The sequence below is a fragment of the Cynara cardunculus genome, assembly GCF_001531365.2.
Source record: "Cynara cardunculus var. scolymus isolate 2C chromosome LG 2, CcrdV1, whole genome shotgun sequence".
NCBI lineage: Eukaryota > Viridiplantae > Streptophyta > Magnoliopsida > Asterales > Asteraceae > Cynara > Cynara cardunculus.
Genome location: NC_037529.1, coordinates 54,669,733 through 54,697,307, shown reverse-complemented (window position 1 = coordinate 54,697,307; position 27,575 = coordinate 54,669,733). Strand labels below are relative to the sequence as shown.

The window sequence follows — 27,575 nt, the reverse complement described above, 5'->3', positions numbered from 1 at the left end:
ATGAACAAGATCTCATACATGAGACACTCTTTTTTTCATTCAATGTAAAGGGTAAAGCATGACTTTTATCTTATTGACATGGTTGACAAGTCTTTGGAGATGGTATAATAGAAGAAACATTAATTTGACCTTTATTGTGTAAAACAGAAATAACGTGTAGATTGACATGCCTTAGTCGTGAATGCCACAATTTGAACGATACCGAAAGATCTTTTGTATGTATATTGGCTATAAACGCATTGTTGGCCGTCCGTAGGCGATACAATCCTCCATCATGGTGCCCCATGGCTATCTTTTTGCCGTCCCATTGATTCTGAATAACAATCACAAAAGATTACGGTTACCGGAAAATCTTTTGTAAGACGACTAATAGATGGAAGGTTCCGCGTTCATTGTGAACAATAAGAATGTCGTTTAATGTGATGGTAGAATTAATACGACATGAGCCCATGTGAGTGATTCATAGAGGATGCCCATTCCAGACAATAACATAGTTTTCACCTTGATAAGGGGCGTCGTTTCTAGAAGTAGATGGAGTCATATGTGTTGAGGCACTGGAGTCGAGATACCAATAAAAAAAGGCAGTACCGGAAAGAGAGCAGTTTGTGTTGAAATTTTTGGCTAGATTTGCATTGGCGTTATGAACAGTAAGCACATAGTCGGGACATTGGTTTGCTTATTGGACCGAGAGTAACCATTAGGCCTTGGCCTAGTGGCCACCTCCTTCCGTAAATGCCTTGCCTTGGGCGTGCCCACCCGGGTTCGATTCCAGGGGAGGACAGGTTGTCTTTTCCGATGCTTGCTTATGAGGTATGGCAAGTAGGGTTCACAAAATGTGGACCACGGGGCCATGAGGTCCCCGCCATTAAACCTTTTTTTTTATTGGACCGAGAGTATCCGCAGTTTGAACCCCGACGAGATACCCTCGACGATAACATAAGCTTCGATCATAAGAAGTTCCATGGGTTGTCTTGTGGTTTGATTGATTTCGGCCAGCGGTTGTGGCGGAGTATGCTGCCATGGTAGGTGCGGCCGGAGATAGCTTTCTTTGAAAAATTCCGTGTGCCTCGACATGGTGGACCAAGTCAGAGAACTAAAGTACCAGAGTTAGGGCCAACTGAGCCATGGAGAATTGCGCAAATGCAAGACCTCGCCTTGTAAAAACCATCACGATTGATAGAAAGACTCAATAGGTTTTCCATTTGCCATGAGTTGATCACATATTTGTTTAAATCTTCGTGCATTATCTTGAACCCTAGGAGAATTCTTGGTAAGAAATTGGAGATCAGCACGAAGACTTAATTCTCGAGAGCCGAAGATATGGTTATAGGTGGCTTCAAGCGTAACCCAAATTTCTTGAGCGGTTTTGCAACCAATTATAGCAGCCATGGCTTATTTTGATAATGAAGAGTGAAGAAGCATTCTTAGGGTTTGATCGATATTGAGAGGGGTGGGGGAACAAGAACCCTCAAGATATTTGAGATAATCTTGAGTTCAAGAATTGGTAATAATTGATGTTTCCATAAAAGAAAATGGGAAAAGTCCAAAAAAAACCCAATGAACTTTACTGTTTGGAACGATTACATCTGTGGACAATTTTTTGGAACAAATAAATCATTGGACATTCTAAAATATGTTAAATAAGTCATTGGACTTTTTAAAACATGTTAAATAGATCCCCATTCCTTAAAATTGTAACCTGTAACTTGAATATAAGGTAACCTTAAATTAAAAAAAAAAAACTTAAAAAATCCTAAAAACTTTTGACTACTCATCTCCTCCCTCTCATGACTACCGCTCCCTCCCGTCTCCTTCTCCCTCACACACCATTGTCTCCCTCGCCCCCATCGCCGTCGCACCACCACCGCACCACCCTCGTCGCTATTGCACCACCCCCGATCACCAGGTTGGCTTCCCCTTATGTCTGGAATCACGAGTGTCGCCCTTAGGTAGTAACCTGAGGTTTACAATCACCATGGTTAAGATTTGATGAAACACAACGATAGACAAAAGGTTGCAATACATGATTTTGACATAAGAAACAGAATGAAATGTGTTGATTTCTTTTGTTTCTATTCCTTTCCCTTTCTTCCTTTCTCTGTGCAGACTTCATTAACTCAATTTTGTGAAACCAATACAATTTGTTTGTAAGGAAATCCCACCACTCATTTACCATTCCAGATGAAATTAGAGCGAAACCAGGGTAAGGAACAAGGTAATTAAGACATAATTAGAAGCAAAGGTAGCAGGTGTAGGTCTGGACTTTTATCAAATACCTGGGAGACATGGTATTTGGGTCCGTTGGTTAATGAAAAAGTGACAAATCCTTTAGATTCTTCTACCTCTTCTATAAGATTTCAAAGAAGTGACGTTAGAAATAGACATCAATGAAAATGTTTAGATTAGTTTCAGATAGTGTGTAGCACTGACCCAAATCTGGTTTAGACCAGCAAGGCTTGAGAGCAGTATCTTCCTCCTTCCAAGGATCATCGCCAGCCGAATTAAATACGAGGCTTTTCTCTGAATCCTCAACACTTTGGGTGGATCCAGCATGGTTGACCTATATGAAAGGTAATTAATTAGTAATGTGTATCTGAATTCTGATGGTAAAATAAATAAGGGTTTGAAATGGGCATATAATTAAAACAAGACCAATTCCAATTATGGTTGGAGATTCAACATGAGATAAAGAAAATGAAAGATTGTAGAGTGAAGATACATGATGAGAAACAGGAGCGTCAAAGTGTTCATGCTTAATCATGTTGCCAAGCATAAGATTGTAAGTAATTTTTTCATTCAAAAAATATTTATGGACTTGATCGTTCAAAATATGAAAATCCACTGGTTTTTTCGTACCTTTTCCACTAACAAAATGTATTTAACAGATTTTAAAAAGTCGAAGGACTTATTTAACAGGTTTTGTAAAGTCCAATGACTTATTTAACAGGTTCTAAAATGTCCAAGGATTTATTTGTTCCAAAAAATTGTCTAAGGACTTAATCGTTCCAAACAGTAAAGTCCATTGGGTTTTTTTTGGACTTCTCCCAAAGAAAATTGGTGGAAGTGAGTTTGATGGAAATCATATGTAGAAGAGTGGCAAGGGGTAGAGCGGTGGGGGCTATTCTCATCCGTTGTATTGTACTATTCTCCGATCTTTTTAAGTTTATGTTTTACTTTAATTGTTCATACATAAAGTTTAATTGCATTTTATTTTTAGTTGTTTTTTATTTATTTTCTGGTATATTAATTCTTGCATTGTCTTAAAATCTCTTTATTGCTTTATTAGATTCAGAATGGATTTTTGGAGAGTGATACTCTTTGAATCTGTCTTTAAAGTTTTCTTAGAGTAATTTTGTTGTTCTCTTATTCCATTTGCACCCGTCTCTTTCGGGATCCATTAAAGCGATTCCATTCCACCTATCCGCACCCTATCTCGATCTTATTCTTGTTCCTAGCCGTCTTTTACGAGTGCAAAAACCCTCCTCAGAGATTTATTTTTGTTTTTCGTAGTCTAGTTTTCATTTGAATAGGGTTCTATTGTCTTCGATTAAAGTTTTAGTTTTAATCAATTGATTTTATAACGAATTTTCAACCAAGTAAAGTTGCTATGTGGTTATTAGGTTTGTAATCTAATATTTGGTTAATTCGTTTAAATGGAATATGGAAGAAAGTTTGATTTTTGATTTAAGCCAAATTGGTTGATGACTAATGTCCTAACATGAAAATACTTAGGGACCTATACCGGAGAACTTTTGGTTTATTTAAATGCCTCTTTTTGATGTTTGTATCATACTAATGGCATCACCCCATCTTCATTAGCTTTCATTTTTATGTTTGTCATTACTTTTAATCTATTTTAATAAAAATCATCATTGATTGAATTCCCGTGGCTAGACCATATTCTAGAGCTAATCCTAGTTCATTAACTCCTCATGATCGACCCATATGCTACACATTCCTACACTACCGTTATCAATTTAAAACACATAATTTGTAGTTTGACAATGCAAGCTGCGACTTAAACATCAATCTTACATTTATGTATGCTCCCTCGAGCTTATCCAAATAAGACAACAAAGCACAACGGAAGGAGGGTTGGGTGTTAGGGGGAATTGCTTGAAGCAACACAAAGAATTAGTAAAATGTAACCAAAAAGAAAAGAAAAAGAAGTGGTAGTAGAGGATAGATATGTTGACAGCAATCTACCCAAAATGGAGATCAATCTAACCCCATCAACGTCTTCAAGAGTCTGCTTTTATGTTCGTGGAATGAGCTTCATGTTCTTTTTCATCTTTAACATCCACTTTTGGTTCAGCAGTTGTATCATCTTTTGCAACGTCTTCTTGAGTTGTACTTTTTGGCAACTCATCTTCACTTGCACTGATCATGGCAAGACTAGTTGTTGTGGAAGCCATTTCAGTCTTCAACAAACCATCATCTTCCTTTTTGTACTTGTACAGTGAGGCCGAAAGCAAGTAAATTGCGAAATTTATCAGGCTCAACACAGCCAACAACCAATAAAACAAATTCAAATTGTTGTTGTCCAACATAATCCCATTAATCCATCCTTTTTGGCTTGGTGACACTCTTTTTGTAACAGAGTTCACAATATCCACCAAAACACTACTCAGAAAGTACCCAAGCGACATGGATATCCATGTGAATGAAGTGGCGAGTGATCTCATCCCTACAGGGGCTTCTTTGTAGAAGAACTCAAGCAAGCCCACTAATGAGAACATATCCGCAATTCCAAAAATACCGTACTGAAAAGAGAGCCAAAAGAGGCTAATGGGCTCAAATGGATTGATTCTTGATTGGTTTCTCCTCTTTACTTCCACAATGCCTGCAACTCCCATTGAGATTGCAGAGAGAACAAGCCCAACCCCGACCCTTTGGAGCTGGGTGATGCCTTGAGGATGTTTGGTAAATTTTCTTGCAAATGGTACAAAGAAGAACTCATAAACCGGAAGGAGAACCGTCATGAATACAAGGGGAATTACAGGAACCGAGCCTGCTGGGAAGTTAAGTTTGCCGAGTTTTTTGTTCATGGTGGCTCCTTGGGCTTGCGAGAATGTTTGTAGTTGGGCTAAGCATGTATTCATGATGACGGTGCTTAGTATGATAGGAAGCATTCTTATTAGGATCTTAACTTCTTCCACTTGTGTCACAGTGCATATTTCCCATTGTGAAAGTTCACTTGGTTTTGAATCATTTGGCACAATTGCTGCTTTGTCCAGCCAACTGCAGAAGATCAAAGGTAGCGAGCTTCAGTTTTGTAGCTTTATTCACAGAACAATGTAACTCATATTCGACCCTAAATAATAAAACAGCTCAATTTCTAATTCTCTTTTCAAATAGGGTAGTAATACGTACGTGAATTGGCTGGTTCGAGTGAGTTTTTGCTCCCTCAAACCGTTATTTGTGCTACTCTCATGTAATTCTTCAGGATTCTCGGGTAGTTTTAACTTTCTGTGGTTTACAGCTGCTACAATCACCTGTAGCAAGTCCAAGAAGTTTGCTGTCAGAAAGAACTCCGGAACATTTTGGTACAATCTTTTGTATGTTTCATGCACCAATGAGTTGTTAGCATGTGTGTGTGTACGCATGTATGTGTTGTTTGTGGATGTCTATATATATGTATATTTATATATATATGTAGGAGAGGGAGAATACCTGGACAATACTAAGAAGGGGGCTGTCTTTTGGAACATGAATGCGGTAGAATGGTTTCCCCAGGAAAAATAAAGTGAAACCCAAGAAACTACCCAGGGTAGCTAAAAAGAAGCCCCACCACCATCCATGATTGGTGCTAACCCACACAAACCCGACCACACCAATGGCGGCACCCAAGGTGGTGCTGAGCACAAGCCAGTTGAAATAGCTCGCTTGGGCCTTCAGTTCTTTTGGTTTCTTGGTGTCAAACTGGTCTGCACCGAAAGCCGCAAGAGCTCCTCTAACACCACCCGAACCTAATGCTAACAATGCTAGCGAAGTGTAGAACATTACTCCTATCCCTCCTTTCATGCAACTCGACTTACCACCACAAGGTTCTGGATGTAGACCACGGTCATGTGCTTGAATTGTCATCATCATGAAAGCCTGCCATCAATCCCAAAAAATATAATTCAGTTGTAACCATATTTTAGTGAAAATCTTTCTGCTTTTAATTTGACAGTTGTCTGCGTCTGCATACCACTATTTCGACAACTCCAAAAATGAGACAAGTTTGGAATCTGGAGATGAAAGTGTCGGATATGAAAGCACCGATGATTGAGAGAATGAAAGTTGAGCCCATGAAGTTCGTGACAGTGTTGGCAGCCCCGGGGATGTTAAAACTCAAATCCGCCATGAAGTATGAGAACATTATCAGTACGTTCGATATGAAACCCATGTTCTCCAATGCCACCAATCCTGCAAATTTATACGCATGCTATTTAGTGCTAATGCATATTATTTCAATTCTACTAACATTAACTTTCCAAAAATGATAATAAGCACATTGCATTTCAGGTTGACTTCTAAATTCTACTCTATATTTTGGCTTATATGGGTATATCAAAATTCTGGAAACCACACCCAGAGATGAAACTTTTGCCACCCACAAGGAAGTGTGATTCAAATGAAAATTATAACAGCGACCTACATGAAATAAAGTATCCAGAAACAGCTTTCTAAAGATGAACTCTTCATAAATGTAACAAGAAAAAAGGGGTACCATGTGATTGATTTATTTGGATGGATAACAAATTGGTAATGTAAATTGATAGTGGAAACTCACGAGAATTCTTCAGAAACTAGGGGTCCGCCAAAAAAATCTAACGGGAAGCTGGCGTCGAATGAAAGAGAACCTTTTACTTAAAGTAGTATTATACTATTCATATACAAGGGAAGGTTCAAATAACCGGTAAACAGATATGTGGATTCACATATGCATCTTCAAATCGATATCTTGTGTTTAACAATGATACATGAATCATTTATTCTTATGTTCTTACATATACATTTGATACATTTATATAAGCTTGTATTGAGAATTGTTTGAAAAACTTTTCAGAAAGTAACCATATTCTCTATTGTTTGCCAATTTAAAATTTGTTCCTTTTATCACCAATAGCTTCACGATAGTTATAGCAGTTTCTGTAAATAATGGGACTGTGACCACCCTTTTGTTTCCCTTGAATCCTACTATATATATATATATATGAAATTTGGATCCTAATATATTTTATCTCGTATCTATGAAATTCAAACAAGTATATATGGTTACCAAAGACGAAACCCGAAGCTCTGAAACCACCCTTTTGTTGAATGGACTTGAAGTTAAGTCGGCCAAGTAATTTGTAACCCGTTTCTGGTTTCTCCTCCCCCTGCATTTGGGCACAGTTAACTTACAATATATATATATATATATATATATATATACACACACACACATATATATATGTAAAGATGGAGATAGATAAAGAGAGAGAGAGAGAGAGAGAGATGTGATGACTTACCATGGTTGTAATAAGATGTGTGAGCTAGGGAAAGCAAGGATCTTGGAGTTAGAAAAGGAAGAGGATGGAGAGAAAAGCTTGTGGGTGTTGCAGAAATGGAGGGTGGCCTTAAAAAGCAAAACAAGATTGAGGGAAAGCTTTGTACATAACGCTGCAAGATGACACCTTGACATAGATTGAGTTTTGAGGGCATTGTTTCTTCCTCCCAACTACACACACACACACCCTTACCAAGTAATATTGATGTTATTTTTTTATCTGCTTGCCAACTGCATTTTGGCCAATCTTTCTAACAAGAACTTGTACACGACAAAAGTTGTTTTTTTGACAACACCCAGGCATTACATGTACACTTCTGTCGCAAGCTAAATCTTTGTAAATCTTTAAATGGAATAAACCCTTCAAAGTTGTATTCAACTATCTTGTCCTCCCACACCAAAAAGACAAGGAGAAGGTTTGAAAATTTATGGGTTGTGTTGTTTGAATTTTTTTAGATCAAATCATAATCTTAAAAAAAATATAGAAAAAGCTTTCATGTTTATCAAGTCATTATCAACTTATGCTTTCATACAAAAATACTTATCAACTTATTATAAGTTATAATGGTTTAACTTCTTCCAAAACCCCTTATTACAGGTTTGACACTGATATAAGTTATTTATCCAAACACTCAAAAGTGCTTACTACTGGTTTCATAATGAAATAAGTCAATAAATTATTTTTATAAGTAATCCTAAACACACATAAATATTTTTTAAGGTTAAATCAAAATATCAGAAAATGGCAAAATCATTTAATATTCATATTTGTGATGATGGATTACATATGAATTGAAGGCCAAACGCATAACATGCCATCTATATATTAAAGAAAAAGTTACGATGAATGTGAATGTTTGTAATGCACCCAAGACAACCAAACGGATATGAGAAAGTTATCTCACTTTCCATCAAAATTATGGACAAATTGTATTTTATTTTTGATAAATTGTTTTTAGGACATTTATTTTAATATGAAGAAAAATATTAAATATTTAAATACATATTTACACCTAATTACACATCAATACTTACAATATCTTCTATTTTCATGCAATTTATCCTGAAAATATATTTTATAACTTTTTTATTATCCTAAAAGTATACAATATTTATTTTTGCAGCATGTTTTTGGATAGAAATTTACTTATTTTGAATAGTAATATCATTATTCACTATCTTTTATAGGGATTTCACTGAAGGGCTATGCTCTCACTAACGTACCATCGATAAAGGCACTATCCTTCGGTGATCCGTCGACCATTTATGATGGCAAGATACATATCATTAAAAAGAATTTCCAATAACTTTTAATCACCGGATTATATGCTATGGAAAAATATCATCAAATGATTTATGAAGGAAATCACCAACGACAGATTCCCGAAGAATGCCAAGAATTCTGAAGGATGCCATTACCAACGGAATTTTGAAGGATGCCATTACCGAAGGATTTCCGAATGAAGAATTAATGACAGATTGCTAAAGGATTTTCTCACATTTGTCAATGACGTGTCCTTCTATCATCCTCCGGTGATTATAATTTATTTAAACAAAATTCAAGAAATTGATTTTTTCAGTATAAATACACAAATCATGTACATAAAATACACGAAATATATAAAAATTCAAATCTATGTTGTTCGTAGAGTGTATATATATATATATGTATATATGTATGTATGTATATATATATATATAGAGAGTTGGGTTCACATGAGACTAGCATGTTTTCGTAAGACCCATGAGACCATGTTTTTACACTTGAAAATTCACAGCAAAATGCTGTGAAGGTAAAAAGGCCTAACCTTCACAGCAAAACACTGTGAAGATTGCCTTTACAACGTTTTGCTGTGAAGTTTCAAGTGTAAAAAGGTGGTATCACGGGTCTCACGAAAACAGGCTGGTCTCACGTGATCCCAAGTCTATCTATGTGTGTGTATATATATATACACACACACATATATGGGCTTAATCATTTGAGAATCCATTAAATTGTGATAACCTTGGAAACTTGTGCATCATGTGTTGTTTCATATGATTTTTTTTATCTAGGCATACTATTTAATGTATCGATTAACAAATATTTGTTTCACAATGTGTTTGTTTTATATGTGTGTGTGTGTGTATATATGTATATATATAGTTTGGATTTTCATTTGTTAGGCAAAAAATTAAGATTGTTTAAGTTATAAATTTCATATGTATCAATATTTAGTTTCGGTTGCCATTTGTTGGGCAAACTTTATGATTTTTTTGGTTACAAATTTCATATGTATCACTATTGTTTTGTCTAGAAATGTCCCATTTACAGCCGTTATGCTGTCAAAATTGACTTGTAATTTTTTTTAACCATATATAGGATGACTATTCAATTGGTCTCACCCAAAGATTCGGCAATGATCTCTCCACTTATTCCTTAGTTGATACAAAGTTGTGGGAGCATGCGGTTGGGGGAAGCAAGAAAGATCATATATTTGGGCTTGAGTATAACAAGGATCCCAATTAGGTCTTGACTGGGAACTACACACAAGGTGGTCCATCGTCTTCAGAGAGTCAGGTATGTGCCTCTTTTCCTTTGATTTAGTTTATCGATTTAGTTTATCATTCATATTAAATATTATAATGTTTTCTTTATTTTATAGGAAATTGAAGCCTTAAAGACCGAACTTAGAGATTTACAATCCGCGTCGATGGACGAAGGAGGAGGAAAAACGACGGCGGGCGGAGGACGAGCGACGGGATAAACAACTTGAAGATGTAGCTGCTTTGGTCAGACAGCTCAGTCATTGTCAGCATTTCACTCAGCCACCATATTGAATATTATCTTTTTGTTTGGAACATCTTAGTTTTTGTTTGGAACAATTGTGTGCTACTTTAAATTGGTTGGGATAATTATTGTTTAGTTTAATGTATGATATTTAGTGACATTTCATTTTTTTATCTTTTTTTTTTAATATTTACAGTTTTACAAGTTTTAAATTCAGATTTTAAATATTTACTGGAAAAATATTTTAAAATTAATAATTTTATAAATTTCTGACAGATTACCGATGGATATATCCGTCGGAAATAATTATTTTATTTAAAGAATAAGAATAATTATTTAAAAATAAAATAAATCTCCGACGGACATATCAGTCGGACATAGTTAAAGAATAAAACTAATTATTTTAAAAATAAAATCAATTTTCCAGCGGATAAATTTACCGATGGTTTTCTAGTAGAAATATCCGTCGGTAATTTAATTCAATTTAAAAAATAAACTTAAATATTTTCGTAATTTAATCAAGATTTTTTTAAAAAACTGGGGGAAAATTTCTGGTGGACCGTATTCCGGCAGGAAAAAAAAAGCGGATATAGCCACTAGAAATGTGGACCTGTTTGATAGTGTTCGTTTCACAGTGTGAAACTTTTTTACATGTATTTTTTGTTTTATAAGCACATCATAAGGGTTCATATTTTTAGGATACTGAAGAGTTTGTCTGACTATTAATTTTAGACACCCATCTCGTTCATTAACTTTGCACACAAACTCTTCAAGACACACATGGTTATAGAAAACATAATAACCTCACATTTAACAAACCTAACATCTTTAATCTGGCACTAATAAATTTATAATTAATATCATGAACCAATACAAGAGTATATGACATCAAATTTTTTAAAACCCAATCTAACTAATCTTCATCCATGTTCTTTCATGAACTTAAATTTTTTGAAGCATCATCCCCTCTAGTGTCACATGCATGGTCAACTATTTATTTAGTAGCTTAACTTAAGCACCAATGAAAACCAATATGGTTGTAGTTGATCCACTCTTATGTTCTATTGTGAAATGGTACAAATATTACTTAGACCAAATTTGTCTTTATTAATGATTCCATTTGGGAGGTATTGTTCATATGTTATGTTCAGAAATATGCATTCTAAAACCCGATAGATTATTACAAGAAATTTGGTTCTTTGATGACATCATGTTTGGTTGAACTCGCGATCAATTCCATCAACTTTTAATTATTTTTTGTCAGGGGTGGATAGTATTCAGAAAGGATTGTTACCTTAGAAATCAAAAATAAATCCGGTAGAGGTTTGCTTTATTAGCATATAACGATGAAGTGTAAAGAATGTCCACCAAATGTTACATTGAAAACCAAATTGAAGACCATTGTTTTATTCTTTTCGATAACCATGGGTATACTAGTCATCTTGTCTGCACAACTAATCTTATGGGGATACATCTGGGAAAATGTTCCATGACCGTGAGAGGGCTCGAATCAGTGAGTGGAAAGAGGTGCAAATCTAATGTCCAATCGATTGAGGTGTCCCAAAGGTTAACGAAAGAGCACGATTGTAAAATAACAAAAGTGGGTGTTGATCCTGTAGATGTTAAGTGAATGGACTGGATGATTATAGGTAACTCCTGATGAAATACTTATAGGAGTGGAATCTTATGAAGTTGCAACTTGTTGCCTACAATGATAACAAACACAACACACAATGAACACAAAAGTTGATGCAAATTGGTGAAAAATACTAGGTTCGTGGGGCCACTTTTAGAACAACGATATCAAGGGATTGTATCATCAAAACAGAATGTAGCATTTTACTCGGTTGAAATAAATGCTTTTATATGGCTTTTACAACTGTATAAATTTCAGAAATATTGATGTTTTTACCTTTTTATAGGTTTTACAACTGTATAAAAATACACATTTTTACATGGTTGCAAGCACAACAACCACATAATTAAAAAGACATGATCTTTTTTTATGTAGTCTTTGTTCTTGTCATATATTAACTCCATAAAAGATGCCTATGATAACCTTATACTTAGTTTGATTTTACAGACACCCCCTTTAATACAACTTCCTACTACTATACAAAATATATATAGATATGAGTATATCTTTGAATATACATGATTTATGTTATTCTCTTGTAATATGGTAATTAACTTGTACCACATTACTTTGTATATCCAATATATATTGGAGGTTTATTAATATGATCCTCCTTAAGGTATTATTTGATTTACATAATATCAAAGCAATACTAGCTTCCCACCTTTTTTTCTCCTTTCCAGCACCAACCACCTCTCCTTTTCTTCATGGCAGGTGACAAAAACATAGAATAATCGATTGTTTCAAACACTTTTCACCCCACATTAAATGTTTACCAATACTTGTAACATTGTCCCTATAATCCTTACTGTCAACACGGTACAATATTCTCCATGGGCAACACTTCTCCGAAACACAGGAAGGGCATATAATTTCTTGGATCATATAGATCTGAATGTCCAAGGACCAAGGGATATCAATGTTGACTTAAGGAATCATCTCGATGCAATCGTTCTTCAAAGGTTGTACGGTACCATCACTACTGATCTTCTCTATAAAATTCTAGACAAAAAGGCAACTTTTCTTATGTAACCCTTTTCAACACAACAAAGGCACTCAGGTTGTGCACCTTATAAATCAGTCTAGTTGAACTCGTGTCTAAAAATTCTCCTTTATCGATGAATATTGTTAAGCCTAAAAGACGATTTTAGTGCAACTTGATGCCATTGGATATCCTTTTTTGGAGGAACACTTGGTTCTACGATTAGTTGATTATCTCATATCTATCCAGTCTTAGCATACGCCCTCCCCCACTTCGACTGTTGGGGTGTGTTTTGTTGAAAAATATGGTTTTGGAAATGTTGTATAGCACGCCTAGGCTAAGGTACAAGAGTTCGAAACATATAGGCCAAAAGGGGGGCGAGATACTTCTCAAGTGCCCTAGGCTGTACGGGCATAAAGTTGTGTTTCAAGGTCTTTAAACGAAGGCGAATTGGATTCCCAAAGCTCTAGGGTGGTTATCGGGCGAGTTCCATGCGATATAAGCCACCCATGCCTACTCACATAAACCAGAAGACGGGCTACCTTCATGGCGCCTATGCCGTGTCGAAAGACACTTGACCTCTATTGATCATATAAAGACCTTTGGCCATGGTTTGTTTAAAAAGCATCACATACGATTTTCCTTTCCATATTTGGTTTTCCTTTGTGTTAGGTTAGTTTCTCAATTTAGTAACTTGTATTTTGGAAACTTTAGGTAGTTGACTAGTTTATTCAAAGATCTTGTAAATGCGTTGTAATTGTTGTCGGTTAGTCATATTTTAAACTTTCTTTCTGTTGATCCTCTCTCATTGATTTGATGATGATCCCTTTTACCTTACAAAGTATAAGATTTTTGTTATTTAGTTTCAGCGATCTTCACTGAGTCTGTTCAATGATCGTTGAACATGTATTGTAACTCTTTCAGAGAATGTTATGCTTCAAGAAGACAAAACTCACACCACAGATCCTTTAGCAATGTCGAAGATATAAACTAAAGATTAGAGATCAGTGCGTTCATGATCTGAAGTGGCATTCAGTGATTACAAGCTCGTCTAATTATGTATGAAGTCTACACAACTTTCAGCAAATGCTAAAGAGACCCTCCAGCGTCATCCCTACATTCAGCGATCAAATGAATCTTGCCATGCACGATTGTTTTTGTCTTGTCCTTCCTCATACAAAGGACAAACCCATACCTTTTTTAGAGTATAGTACAGTAATTGGCTCTATAGTGCTTACCTACTTTATGAAAAGAGGACTGCTCATTTATAGCCAAAAAGACTATTTACTGTAGCAAAGGACAAGATTTCCTCCACAAGCTTGACACGTGCTTTGTACATTCTAAATTGCATTTAATGCAATGGGTATAAATAGCTGAATACTCTCTTCTCAGTTATCACTTCTTCTTCTCTAAGAAACTTACCCAAGAAGTTACTTATCTCAATACTCTCTCTCTAAGAGAAAGAACCACTTAGAACGAGTGAAGAGCACTTACATTCTTATCTTTATTTCTTGTAGAAAATCTTTTCTCTTTGCTATTTGTAATTGTGTGAACCTTAGATTGTTTAGATAGGTTCTTTATCTTATCTCTTCCACAAACAATCTGTAAAATTTGTATCAATATTTCTTTATCAATATATGATTTTAAAAGTGAAAGTTTATATGTTTGTATTCATCCTCTCTCTTCTACAAACTAATTACCTATAACTCTTGTAGATATGGTTGGGACAAACAAGTGGTATCAGAGCAGCGTTTGCTTTCTGTGTTGTTTTGTTTTTTATTGGTATTTTATTATCTCTTCTTCTTCAGATGATTTATTCCTTTACAAATACTTTGCAAAACACCAACATTCATATTCACGATAATGACTCTCTTGCCAAACCTCCCTGTTTCATTAAAAACAAATTTAGTCACTGGAAGAATCAGATGTCTTTATTCCTGGAAGGTGTGGATCATGATATTCCACACTATATAGAAAATGAATCTTATGTTTCATATGCTATCTCCAGCATTTCTTGCACCTGCTACGACTACCGTGATTTTTGATCAGTAGATTCCTAACTCCCTCATCAATGGAGTGATGAAAACAAGAAAAAGATAGCTTTAGACACTCGTGCAAGGTTTATAATAGCCATGTCTCTTCAAGATGAGGTATATCACTCAGTGATGAAGCTCAAAACCTCGAAATCCATGTGGGACACTCTATGTGTTCAATATGAAGGTACTACTGAAGTACAAGAATCGAAAAAGATAAATCTAGTAAGACAATATGAAATCTTTATCTGTAGAAAGACTGAAACTTTGTCTGAAGTACATCAACATTTTAATTGTCTTATAATTGATTTAAGTTGTGTTTTAAGATGTCTAAGGACATGTCCACACTCTTTCTTAGTACTCTTTATGGGATATTGCTTATAATGAACAATCTCGTCAACTGAAGAAGAATCTTCTTAAAGATTCTAGAGAAATGAAAAGCACTCCGTTAGCTTTGATCTTTTTCAACTGATCTTTATTTTTCTTCTATTCCTTCTAATTCTTCTGTTACTATCACTGAGTTAGATCCTTCTAACTCAGAGGGCTAGTCAGATGCTGATCTATCAGAGTTTGATGAGTCACTGGCCCTTCTAACTAACTCTTTTAGAAGATTCACTAGAAAAAGTAATTACCGTAGACCTCCATCGCTGACCCTTTCTGAAAAGCCAAAGTCAAATCCCATTGACAAAGCTTCAGTGAACTACTACAACTACCAATGTAAATGTCACTTTGCTAGTGAATGCAGGTCCAAGAAGACTACGACGCCATCTTCTAAATCATCATCCTTCATATCTAAATATGATAAATATCTAAAGCTGAAGAAGAAGTATAAGAAGATGAAGAACTTTCAGCATAAAGGCAAAGGTCTTGTCACTGAAAAACATGACTGGGCTGATTCTTCTGAAGAATCATCCTCTGACGAGGAAGATATGACCTATATTTGTCTAATGACCAAGGATGTCAAAGATGAACCATCAGAGTCAGACATCACTCTCCAGTGATCCCTCGTCATCTACTCATACTCAGGCATGTTCCCTGAATGAACCCTCTTCTTCTACCTTTGATAGCCTATCTGCACTAGATACGCTGACGGTTGAACTTTGCAATGCCCTAAATGACAAATCCAAAGCTGAAACGCTTAAACTTGATCTTCAAGAACAATTAGGGAGATGTCATTCTAAGATCAAAGAATTGACTAAGATTGAATAAAATCTCAAGGATCATGTCATTGTAAACACAACCATCTTGTAAACCTTCTTCATTAGGGACCAAGGTATTTGAACCTTCTCAGAAATTTAAGCAAAAGCTGAAAGTAAATATCTCAATCAAGGCTTCCAAACCCTCAGCTATTCCTCCTCGAACAAATGAGAAAGGAATACTTGGAGCTTGTCCCTCTTTTACTCTCTCGGACCCTTCTAACCCTAAAACTACTTTCAGCTATAGGAATTGTAGACATTGTGGTGAAACTTTACATATTGCCAGCAAGTGTCCTTGAGTAACCAAATCTAGTCTGTCAGCTAAGGTAAAGAAAGTAACCTAGGCTGAAAAATAAACCAAGGAAAAATCTGCCACCAATGTTGTAAAAACAACTAAGGTGAAGAAGCCTACTGAAGCCTCTTCTTTAGGCTCAGTGAAGACACTTGCTGACCCTGAGTCTTCAACGTTAGTGGATGTGACCTCTAATTCCATTGGACCCCTTAAGAAATGGGAACCATAGCAATCTTAATCTGTTTTCTTGTGTAGGAAGTCAAAGGCTTTTGGTATCTTGACAGTGGATGCTCAAGACATATGACTGAAGACAAATCCCTGCTAAATGACTACAAGATGAAAGAGACCCTTCCATGACCTTTGGAGGAAACAGAAAAGGATATACCAAGGGATTTGGTATATTAACCAATGGTGCAACCACTTTCAAACGTGTTGCATATGTTGAAGGACTGAAGCACAATCTTCTTAACATCAGTCAGCTGTGCAATAAATATTTCACAGTGTTTCTAAGAGTTCATGTTATGTTTTTTACGAATATGACAAACTTGCTCTTACATGTTCTCGTCTAGAGAATGTGTATGTCAACAACATGGATTCTCCCTTCATTGAAAATAGTTGTTTTCTCTCTAAAGCCTCTTCAAATATCAACTGGCTATGGTATAAACGACTCTCTCATCTCAACTTCAAGACATACAATGAGTTGTCTTGAAAGGATCTTGTCACGGGACTTCCTCAACACTCCTTTTGCAAAGGAATTCTCTTTGATCAGCGTGTGAAAAAGGAAAGCAGACAAAGGCTAGCTTCAAATCTAAGCAAGTCTCTTCAGTGACTTCTCCTCTTTAGCTATTGTACATGGATTTATTTGGTCCAGTCAACGTGTAATCTATAGCTAGAAAGAAATATACACTTGTCATTAATGATGAGTATTCCAGTTACAGATGGGTCTTCTTTTTCAGATCTAAGAGTGATACACCTGAAGAAATTATCTCATTCATCAAACACATATAAGTTCTGAACAACATCACAGTACGATCTATCAGGAGTGATCATGACACTGAATTGAAAAATAGTACCATTGATGACTTCTTTGTGAACAAGGGAATCTCACACAACCTCTCAGCTGTGAGAACCACACAACAAAATGAAGTCGCTGAAAGAAGAAATCGAACAATCATTAAGGTTGCTCGATCAATGCTCAGCGAATCTCGTCTTCCTACTCAATTCTGGGGTGAAGTTGTCAACACTGCTTATCTTACTCGGAATCGGTCACTGATCATTAAGGGATTCAAGAAAAGAGCTTACGAACTCTTATATAGCAGAAAGTCTTCTCTTAGCTTTCGTCACATATTTGGTTGCACTTATTACATTCTTAACAATAGAGACCAACTTGGATAGTTTGATCCCAAATATGATGAAATAATCTTCCTTGGATATTCTTCAGTATCCAAAGCCTTCAGAGTATTCAACAAAAGACGACAAATCATAGAAGAATCTATCCATGTCACCTTTGATGAATCTCAATCAGCTAAATCTAAGCCCATCTTTAAATATGATGAAGAGTTAGACAACTGAATTATATTTTATTATGGACAACTTGAAGCTTCATTCAGTAATTAACCAAGTGTTGACCCTCCAAAAGCTGAAGATGATCCATTTATCATTCTAGATGTGAGTAGTAACAAAGTTGAATCTTTTCAAGGATAGTTTTCGTTCCAATTGGTCACCTATCCCTTCTACTTTATACCCTGACACTCCAGTCCCTGAAAATCCTTCAGTTTTTGAACCTCTATCAATTGTTGAATCGCTTACTGAGGCTTCTTTAGCAATCCAACCTGTTGCTGAAGAATCTGTTGTTGATGCCTCATCTTATATGCCTGAGCTTCTAATCTCAGATGATAATCTTCTACCAGCTCAATGATAGATGAAAGACCATATGATACATCAAACGTTTGGTAATCCAAGTGCAGGTATTCAGACATGATGTGGTCTAGGTAATATCTATCTCTTTGTCAACTATCTTTCTTTAGTTGAGGCCAAGAAGATCAATGAGGCTATCATTGACCCTAGTTGGGTCAATGCTATGCGAGAGGAACTCATTGAGTTTGATAGGATCCAAGTATGGTACCTTGTGCCGCGTCCATTTGACAAAACTGTGATAGGCACCAAGTAGGTTTATCGTAATAAGTTTGATGAACAAGGAATTATGACCCGAAACAAGGTTCGTCTTGTTGCTCAGGGTTACAGGAAAGAAGAAGGGATCAACTATGATAAAACCTTCGCACTAGTGGCTAGACTCGAAGCTATTCGACTCTTTCTAGCTTTTGTTGCCCATAGGGACTTCAAAGTTTTTCAAATGGATGTAAAGAGTGATTTTCTAATGAAATGATTCAAGAGGAAGTTTATGTTGAACAATCTCCAGGGTTTCTTGACCCTAGGTATCCAGATCATATCTATCTATTAAATAAAGCTCTTTATAGGTTAAAATAAGTCTCTCATGCCTGGTATGATACCCTCTCCTCATTTATAGAGAAATGATCGGCTCACTGTTGTATCTCACAGCAAGTCGTCCATATATTATGTATTCTACTTGTTTGTGTGCACGATATCAATCTGAACGTAAGGAATCTCATCTGATTGTTGTAAAATGCATCTTCAGATATCTAAAGGGAACTCCTATTATTGTTCTTTGGTATCCCAAGGACTCAGGTTTCTACCTAATTAGTTATTTGGATAGTGATTTTTCAGGTTGCAAAATTGATAGGAAAAACACCACTAGAGGCTATTAGCTTCTAGGTGGAAAGTTGGTGAGCTGGACAAGTAAAAAAGCAAAATTCAGTATCCACATCAACTGCTAAAGCTAAATATATAGCTGCTGGAAGCTGTTGTGCTCAAATCTTATGGATGAAAAACCAGCTCAGTGACTATGATCTTTAGCTGTCAAAGATCCCTATCCATTGTGATAGCACCAGTGCTATTGCTATTGTGAACAACCCTGTATCCACTCCAAGACCAAACATATTGAGATCAGATATCATTTTATCCGATATCATGTTATGAATGGTAATATTTGAACTTTAATTTGTACTCACTGAGTACCAACTCTTTGACCTTTTTACAAAGCCTCTTGATGAGACAAGATTTAACATCTTAATCAGCGAACTTGGAATGTTGAACGCTAAGGATTAATTCTTCCAGCTCCAAGCAATACTCAGTGATACTTAAGTGAAATGATTCAGTGTTCTCACTCTGTCACTAAAGTTTTGAGTAAATGTATCTCATTCTCTCTAAGGTATGTATATTTATCTTCTTTTCTAAAATGTAAAACTCACACTAAATCTTTCCATATTCAGTGATCAAACTGTTACAAAACAATTCTTTATGTGTTTCTTTCTATCACTGAATCTTTTAAGTAAATATATCTCTAAGGTATATCCACTTGTCTTTTCTTAAAACAAAACCATCACTGACTCTTTTCTTACATAGTGATCAAAATGTTTTTAAAATGAAATTCTTCAGTGATTATATTTATAAATGAATCTTTCAAACTTATATCTTATTTCTAAAGATATTTTTTTCTTTCTTAAAACTATCGTTGAATCTTTCTTATTCAGTGATCCCTTTGTTTTAAAAGACTTAAACATTTTCACTACCTTCTTTCCTTATCCAGGGATCGTTTAAAGAAAATGATAATGAACGAACATATCCCTTATGACGTCATTAATCTTTTTTATTTAAAAATGGTTTTTGAGATGCACGCGTCCCTCTGACACACGCGACCTATTAGTATTCCATCCAATCGAGGATAAAGACGTGCAAATCCTTTCATCATTGCACATCTTTTCAAGAGTCATTTTTCCTCTCTCCTCTCTTTTTCTCTCTCATACTACCTATAAATATGTGACATAATCTCTCCTATTTTTCTTTATGCTTACAAAATCTCTCAAATAATTTTTCTCTCAAGAAATTTTGCAAGCAAGAACCAAGAACATTCAAAACCTTCAACAGTTCCTACCTTCTTCCAAACAAAAAGTTGATAAACTTCTATTATATTTGAACTGTTCTTCTCCTTTCTAAGAAACTTTGTTTGACCATTTAAGAACTCATTCTCTTAAATACAAACAAACAGATTAATGAAGCATTCTAATACTTGATCTTAATCTAAGTTTCAAAACACTAAATCTACTTGAAAAACCCTAATACTATTTTGGACTTTTCAAAAGAAGAATTTTTTTTCAAAAATTAAACAAAGAGTAACCTTCTAACAAACTTTGTACAATCTTCTGTTTTATCTTTCTTATAAATAGAAATGGCAGCCAAGAATGTTAACTTCTCTATCGATGAAGTATCCTTAAAACCTAACAATCATGTTGGACTTTTGGACATTCCTACCAATAAACCCCTTTTTTTGGATGCGGCCAACTTCCTCAAGAACTCCGTGATTGGCCATGCTCTTACCTTTGAACCTGTAATGGTCAAATAATTCCTTCAACAGTTTTGATTCACTTTTGAAGTGAAATAGGAAACTGACAAGACTGGTAACCAGGTGGAGAAAATCTCCTTCACCTTCAATAGGATGACAGTCAATTTTGGCATCCCAACTCTAAGGACTGCCCTTCACCTGCCAAAGGCTCCCTATGCCAGTGAACCTTCTACTGATAACAACATCAACTGCCTTGATGATATTGACTACAAATGGCCATCAAAGATGGATTCCAGCGAGCCTATCATGCCAATGTCCAAAATAGAGAAGAACCGCATATCTACGATGTGGCAGTACTTGTTCTCCCACTTCATTCAGTGTATGGGAGGCAAGACAGGTGGACAGGACCAGAACTCTAGGGTGGCACTCAACATAGTCATTTATGTCATATGCCAGCTAAAGATCAACTATGCTAGATTGATCTTTGAAGACCTGGCGCTCAAGCTGAACAAGCGCCAGCGAGAAAATGTGGTACCTTACACCAGATTCCTATGCATGGTGTTTGCCAAAACTTTTGGCAACAAGTACCCCACAGAAGGCAACATGCTCATCTGCAGGCTTAGGTCTAGATTCTTGGACCACAAATCTAAACCTACAGATGTTGGCCTTTTCGCTCCCATGCTTGCAATCGCCAACGGTTTAGGTATATCTTCTTTCCCTTCTACTTATACCCCAGTGGTTATGACTAAGGAAACCCCCCAGTCTATCCCAACTGCCACATCCAAATCCTCTAAGAGGACTTCCTCACAAGCCCATCTTGGTCCTTCACTGAGGGCCAAGAAAGCCAAAAAGGGGCTAACCAAATCACTGACTATTACCTCTCAATAGGTTTTAGTTATTGAAACAAGCCTTGTCCCTAAGGCACTCTCTCTGCTAACCCCTCCAAGATCTTTAGTGATCTCCATAGACACTATCGTACAAGTGGCTATTCACCCAACCACCTCAGTGACCCAAATCACTGAAGGTGAGAATATCAGCATTGCCATTGCTGAACACTCACAACCTCTCTCAGCCATTCTCTCTTCTCCTTCTCCATTGGTCTCAACACGTGCTCATGACTCACCAGTTGTTATCCCTACTGATGAGGAAACACCCACCATACGACCTGAGGTGACTCCTCTCGAGGTGCCTTAGTTATAGGACGCCTATCCTCACGAAGGTGAATTTGAGACAACAAACGTTAATCCTTTGGATGATGCTGATGACCTCTCAGGTATTCCTTCTCCCTATCCTTTCATTTCATCTAACCTAAAGCCCTTTGATGCTCAAGATCTTCCTTCTCTTTCAGGTCCTTCTGCTATGAAGCCCACAACCATGGAGACAGATGTCTATGACATGGATGAGAATGTTAAACTTCTTCTCTCTACTGTAGTGATTGTCTTGGACAAAATGGACCAAGTCCACCAAGACATGCCCATCAAGGAAGACCTCACCTTCGGTCTCTCTATTGGCAAAGCTAAGGTCAGCAAGGTGAAGGAGCTGCTGAAGAAGGTGCAAGTCGAAGTACGCACCAACACTGAGGCCATCAATGCTTTAAATAGCAAGGCCGATGAAGTGCAAGGACAGCTCGCTAGGAATGGTGAGCTCTTGGAGCAGATTCTAACGCTTCTTCAGTGTCCAGCCCCAGTCCCTGAACTTGTGTTCACCGACGTTGATCGCCAATCCCTGGATCAGGTGGCTGAATTCAATCTCTTACAAGATGTGGCGCTTTCAAACCTCGAGTTTCACACAAAAGATCTTTCGCAGAGTCTTAATAACCTAGTTCACTTCAAATAAGGCTCTGATACCAACTTGCCACGCCCTGATTTTTTTTCTTTCGAGTGTCATGACATCATTCGTAATAACTTATGCCATGAATAAAATGTGGATTTAAAAATTTCAAACATACATAATGTTCGTCCACAGAAGAGAAAATTACAATGCATCTTGCTCAACAGGCGTAGCTTGGAGTGAACATAGCATGTCACAAGAGCRAGGCAAGGTTTGGAACTCTACTGTGAGAGGGACCCCTCATGAGCGGGGTTGTTTAACATAATTCACTACATAATTGCGGAATCGTATTTAACGTAATCAATGCTAATTAAAATTTCTAATCAAGGACGATTCAAAACATAGTCTCATCTTTATTAATTCAACTCGTCTAATGACAATTGGCACCTAAGATACATACATGTATAGTATAAGCTAAAAGCTTAGTGAATACAATATGGTTGCATGATAACATGCACATATAAATAGTGTTTTAATGTATTTTAGTTATTATCTTGCAAGTGAGGCCTCAGCTCGTCACTTTTCTATGCGTATGTGGCATATTCTATCGACGAGGACTCCAAGACCTCGGAATTGCAAGCTCTCCTTTCATGTCTAACCTACCTCGTACGGTGGACGAATCTTGCCGAATCATAATAGTTGCATACCATTTATTTGCAATACTCACTCATTAATGCAAATCTCATCGTGCCATGCAATGTATATTTCATGCAAGTGACAACATAAATCACATATGCATCATCATCATCTTTGACATCATACACATACTTGAATATCATATTAATAATATGAAGTCATCATAATCTTTCTTATCAACATCTTCCAAATCATGCATATACTTGAATATCATGAACATCAATACAATCAAGTTATCATCATATGCATATAAACACATCATGCAAATATCATGGATAAAACACTTTATAATAATCATGTATATATCCTATAAAAATAGCATAATATACTCACCTTCGTTAGCGTTCGGTATTGTTTTTTTTCTCTAAAATCGTAACTTACATGATAATTCATACCATCTAAGCACCTTAGATAATCATAACAGAACTGATAATTACCTTCTAACAATCTTAGCACAACTAACTATTAACATTTTTTTTATTGGTCAATCCCCAATACCTTCATATCTCATTTTTCACTCCTATATTTACTTGAAATATAAATGCGACGTCGTTATTAATATTTCTCGAAGTAAAAGTCGATGCTTAAATATTTTATAAAAATGTACCATATATTCATATTTTCTTTAAAAGTAAATACTTTACCATAATAGCTCAAATAAATAGCTTTCAACATAAATAAAATTTTATTGGTCATAACACAACTTTTGAATTAATTATTTATAGTGATAACAAGTCACACACATATAAATAATGACCAAAACATGACTTTAAGGTTAAAAATAAATGAACACTTGAAATAAGGTTTAGAATGTCAATTTTTCCAAGTCTAAGGGCATTTCGGTAATTTTGAGAAACCGAATACCAAAGGTATATCTTTTACCAATTCCCTAATTTAGGGCATTCTTGGTATATTTCATGACTCAAATAATAGAATAGTGCTTAAAAGTCCAATCCCAAAACATAGGGGAATTTTGGTAATTTAATCAAGCAAATACTCAAGGTATTGCTATAGTACCCATTCCCTAATTGTGAGGTCATTTAGGTAGTTTCATAAAGATAATGATCAAAATAAATTTTAGATACCAATTCCCAAAAGATATGGTCATTTCGGTAATTTGTAATGCAAATATGTAAAATATTGTTAAAATACCAACTTCCAAATTGTAGGGTCATTTTGGTAATTTCATAAGGATTATATTCAAAATAAAACTTAGATACCAATTTCCAAGACATATGGTCATTTCGGTAATTTATCAAGCAAATACATAAAGTATCACTAAAATACCGATTTCCAAACTATAGGGTCATTTTGGTAATTTCATAAAGATAATAATATAAAATGAATCCTATATACCGTTGCCCAAGACATAGGGTCGTTTCGGTAATTTTATAAAGCAAATACGTAAAGTATTGCTAAAATACCGATTTTCAAATATAAGGTCATTTTGGTAATTTTATAAAAATAATAATATAAAAATGAAACTTTTAGACCAATCCCCAAGACATAGGGTTATTTCGGTAATTTTATAAAGTAAATACGTAAAGTATCGTTAATATACCGATTTCCAAATATATGGTCGTTTTGGTAATTATATAAAAATAATAATATAAAAATGAAGATAATAAACCAATCTCCAAGAAAAATTAACGTATTTTAACTTGATTCCTATTTTGGGTAACGTACTTTCAAAACTTTCATTTTGGTACCTAAGATGTAAAGTTTTTAATATTTAAGTACTCGGGTAACTGGTTGAAGCATTAACCGGTTACCATGCAGATGTGGTGAATGATGTGCTATCCAGCTCAGTATAAAAATTTATTGAATTTTAAATTCAAAAGGTAAGTCAAATCACTCGCATTACTAAAAAATCTGGTTTTTCCGACGGCAAAATCCGTCGGAAAAACAACTTTTGGACGGATTTTGCCGTCGGAAAAACCCCCGCCGCTAAATGCAATTTCCGACGGAATTTCTGACGGATTTGTATTTTCCGGTGAAAAAATCCGTCGAGCAATTTTATAATATGTTATTCATTACCCGGGTTAATTAGAAGAAATATAAAATGAGATTAGAGTTACCAACGGAAATTCCATCGGTAAATTTTTTCCATTTTCTTCCAAAATAATAACCAGTTTTTATTTCAAAAATAAAAATAACATTTTTCCGACGAATTTCCTACAGAAATTCCGTCGGTAATTATATTTAAAAACTTTTTTTTCCTAATTTAAAATATGAAAATGCTTTTTATTTTTAATGAACGGAAAATAAAATCCGTCGGAAATCAGTCGGACCATCCGCCAGAATTTCTTTTTAATAAAACTTATATCTAATTATTTACCAACGGATTTTCCGCCAGAAATCCGTTGGAAATTTAGCTGGTACAGGAAAAAAAAAACCAAAGAACCTCATAACGTAAAATCCTAAAATATAATGATCTTGTAAATTAAATACAAATATACAATACACAAATATAACATACATACCTAATATGATTATCCGGACGAAATAATATACATATATAAATTCGATTGATGACACTAGTTCATAAATACACTATATCAAATGCGGCGGTGTCAGCGGAAACTGTTGAGATTGTGTAAACCTCTTCATCATATCCATCACGTCTGCATGCTCTTTCTTTCGGATATCATCTTCCCTGTTTCGGATATCTTCTCGGCAAAGAAGTTCCTCAACCTCCTTCTGTCGGATCTCGTCTCGAGTGCGCATTTCTTGAATTTGGGACTGTAAGTTGTTAATTAACTACAAATATAATAAAACGTTAAAATTTCTAATAAGAAGTACAAATGAAATAAATAAACATCAAAGGATAAAGAGGTACACATCTGACCATCTACATTAGACAATCCCCTCAAGTTTGCTTGTGAGGACGTCCCGGTCAAGACCAAATTGGGATCTTCATTGTACCCGAACCCAAATAGACGGCCTTTCTTGGATCCCCCAACCGCCTCATTCCACAAGTCAGTATCAACTAGGGGATAGGCCGAGGGATCCTTACCGTACTTTTCGATGAGATTGTTTGAATAGGTACCCTATGGTTTAAAAAATACTACCAGTCAATTTCGACAGCATAACGACTATAAATGGAACGTTTCCAACTAAAACAATCCTAACCTTTGCTCAACAAATGGCAACCCAAACTATATATATATATATATATATATATTAACATTCTAACTTAAACAATCCTAACGTTTGCCCAACAAATGGCAACCCAAACTAGATAGAAATATATATCACACACACATACACTAACATTTTAACTTAAATAATCCTAACGTTTCTCCAACATACAACAACCCAATATAGAGTTTAAAGTTATATATAGGTATTGTAAACTTACCGCAACCCGGCCACACCTCGAAGTCAAGTACTCCCCTCGTGACCCGCAACCCGAAGATGACTCTGTACTCGACCTCTTCTTATGCGTATGATCGAAGAGTTCCACAGCGGACGGTGGCACGCCATTTTTTGCTTTCGTCTACATAGTAGCAAGTAATAAAAACATATGTTAATTGTATCATATTAAAAATCAAGCTACTAAAGTAATCGATTTTAAGGACCTACCAGGCAAGCACCATGCATGGCGAATGTGATTGATCTGCCAGTATGTTTGGCTATATTACCCTCCACCATAGTCATTCGGTTATCATGCGCCGTCTTGGAAACTACACCCTTCCAATGGGGGTGTTCCAGCGATCAATCATCTCGCACCAGATACGAGGATCGAGCCACTTAGGGTGGAAGCCCTTTAACATATTCATATCCCTATTAGGGTTGTTTTATACATAGGGCATCGATTGACTTCTGGCTATTTCTCTTGCCCTTCTCCTAGCAGAATTTATGTCATCATTGTAGTTTTTGGCTCCCCGAGTCTCCCATATTTGCAGCATCTTGGCGTCAAGTGCTGGATCCCAACAATAGTACCCCTATACATAAAAGATTAGTTGCTTGTTGACTTCAAAATAAAACTAGCAAAAATATAACAAGGTAAAAGAATACTACAAACCTTGAAACGCTCCCACATCCATGTCTTCACCTCCTTAGGGATTTCCGACCACGTATACCATGGCCCCTCAATCATTGATCGAATAAGCTGAGTCAAATGACGAGTCGCATGGATGTTGTTAAACCTGTGTAATGAGTTGAATTAGTATTTGTAACATCCAACTTTCTAAAAGTCCGTTTATGTTGCTAAACATGTTTAACTAAGTCAATAAAGTAT

The 27,575-nt window shown here is 35.8% G+C and overlaps 1 protein-coding gene across 1 annotated transcript; it reads right to left on the bottom strand.

The window, feature by feature from the left end:
• Positions 1 to 4,241: 4,241 nt before the first annotated feature.
• On the bottom strand, positions 4,242 to 7,373 carry LOC112506172 (protein NRT1/ PTR FAMILY 4.5-like). Its single transcript, XM_025110193.1, has 5 exons — positions 7,268 to 7,373; positions 6,194 to 6,411; positions 5,674 to 6,099; positions 5,374 to 5,495; positions 4,242 to 5,241 (listed from the first exon to the last, which is right to left on the bottom strand). Exons 1-5 carry the CDS (start codon positions 7,371 to 7,373, stop codon positions 4,242 to 4,244), a joined length of 1,872 nt encoding a protein of 623 aa, XP_024965961.1.
• Positions 7,374 to 27,575: the final 20,202 nt, after the last annotated feature.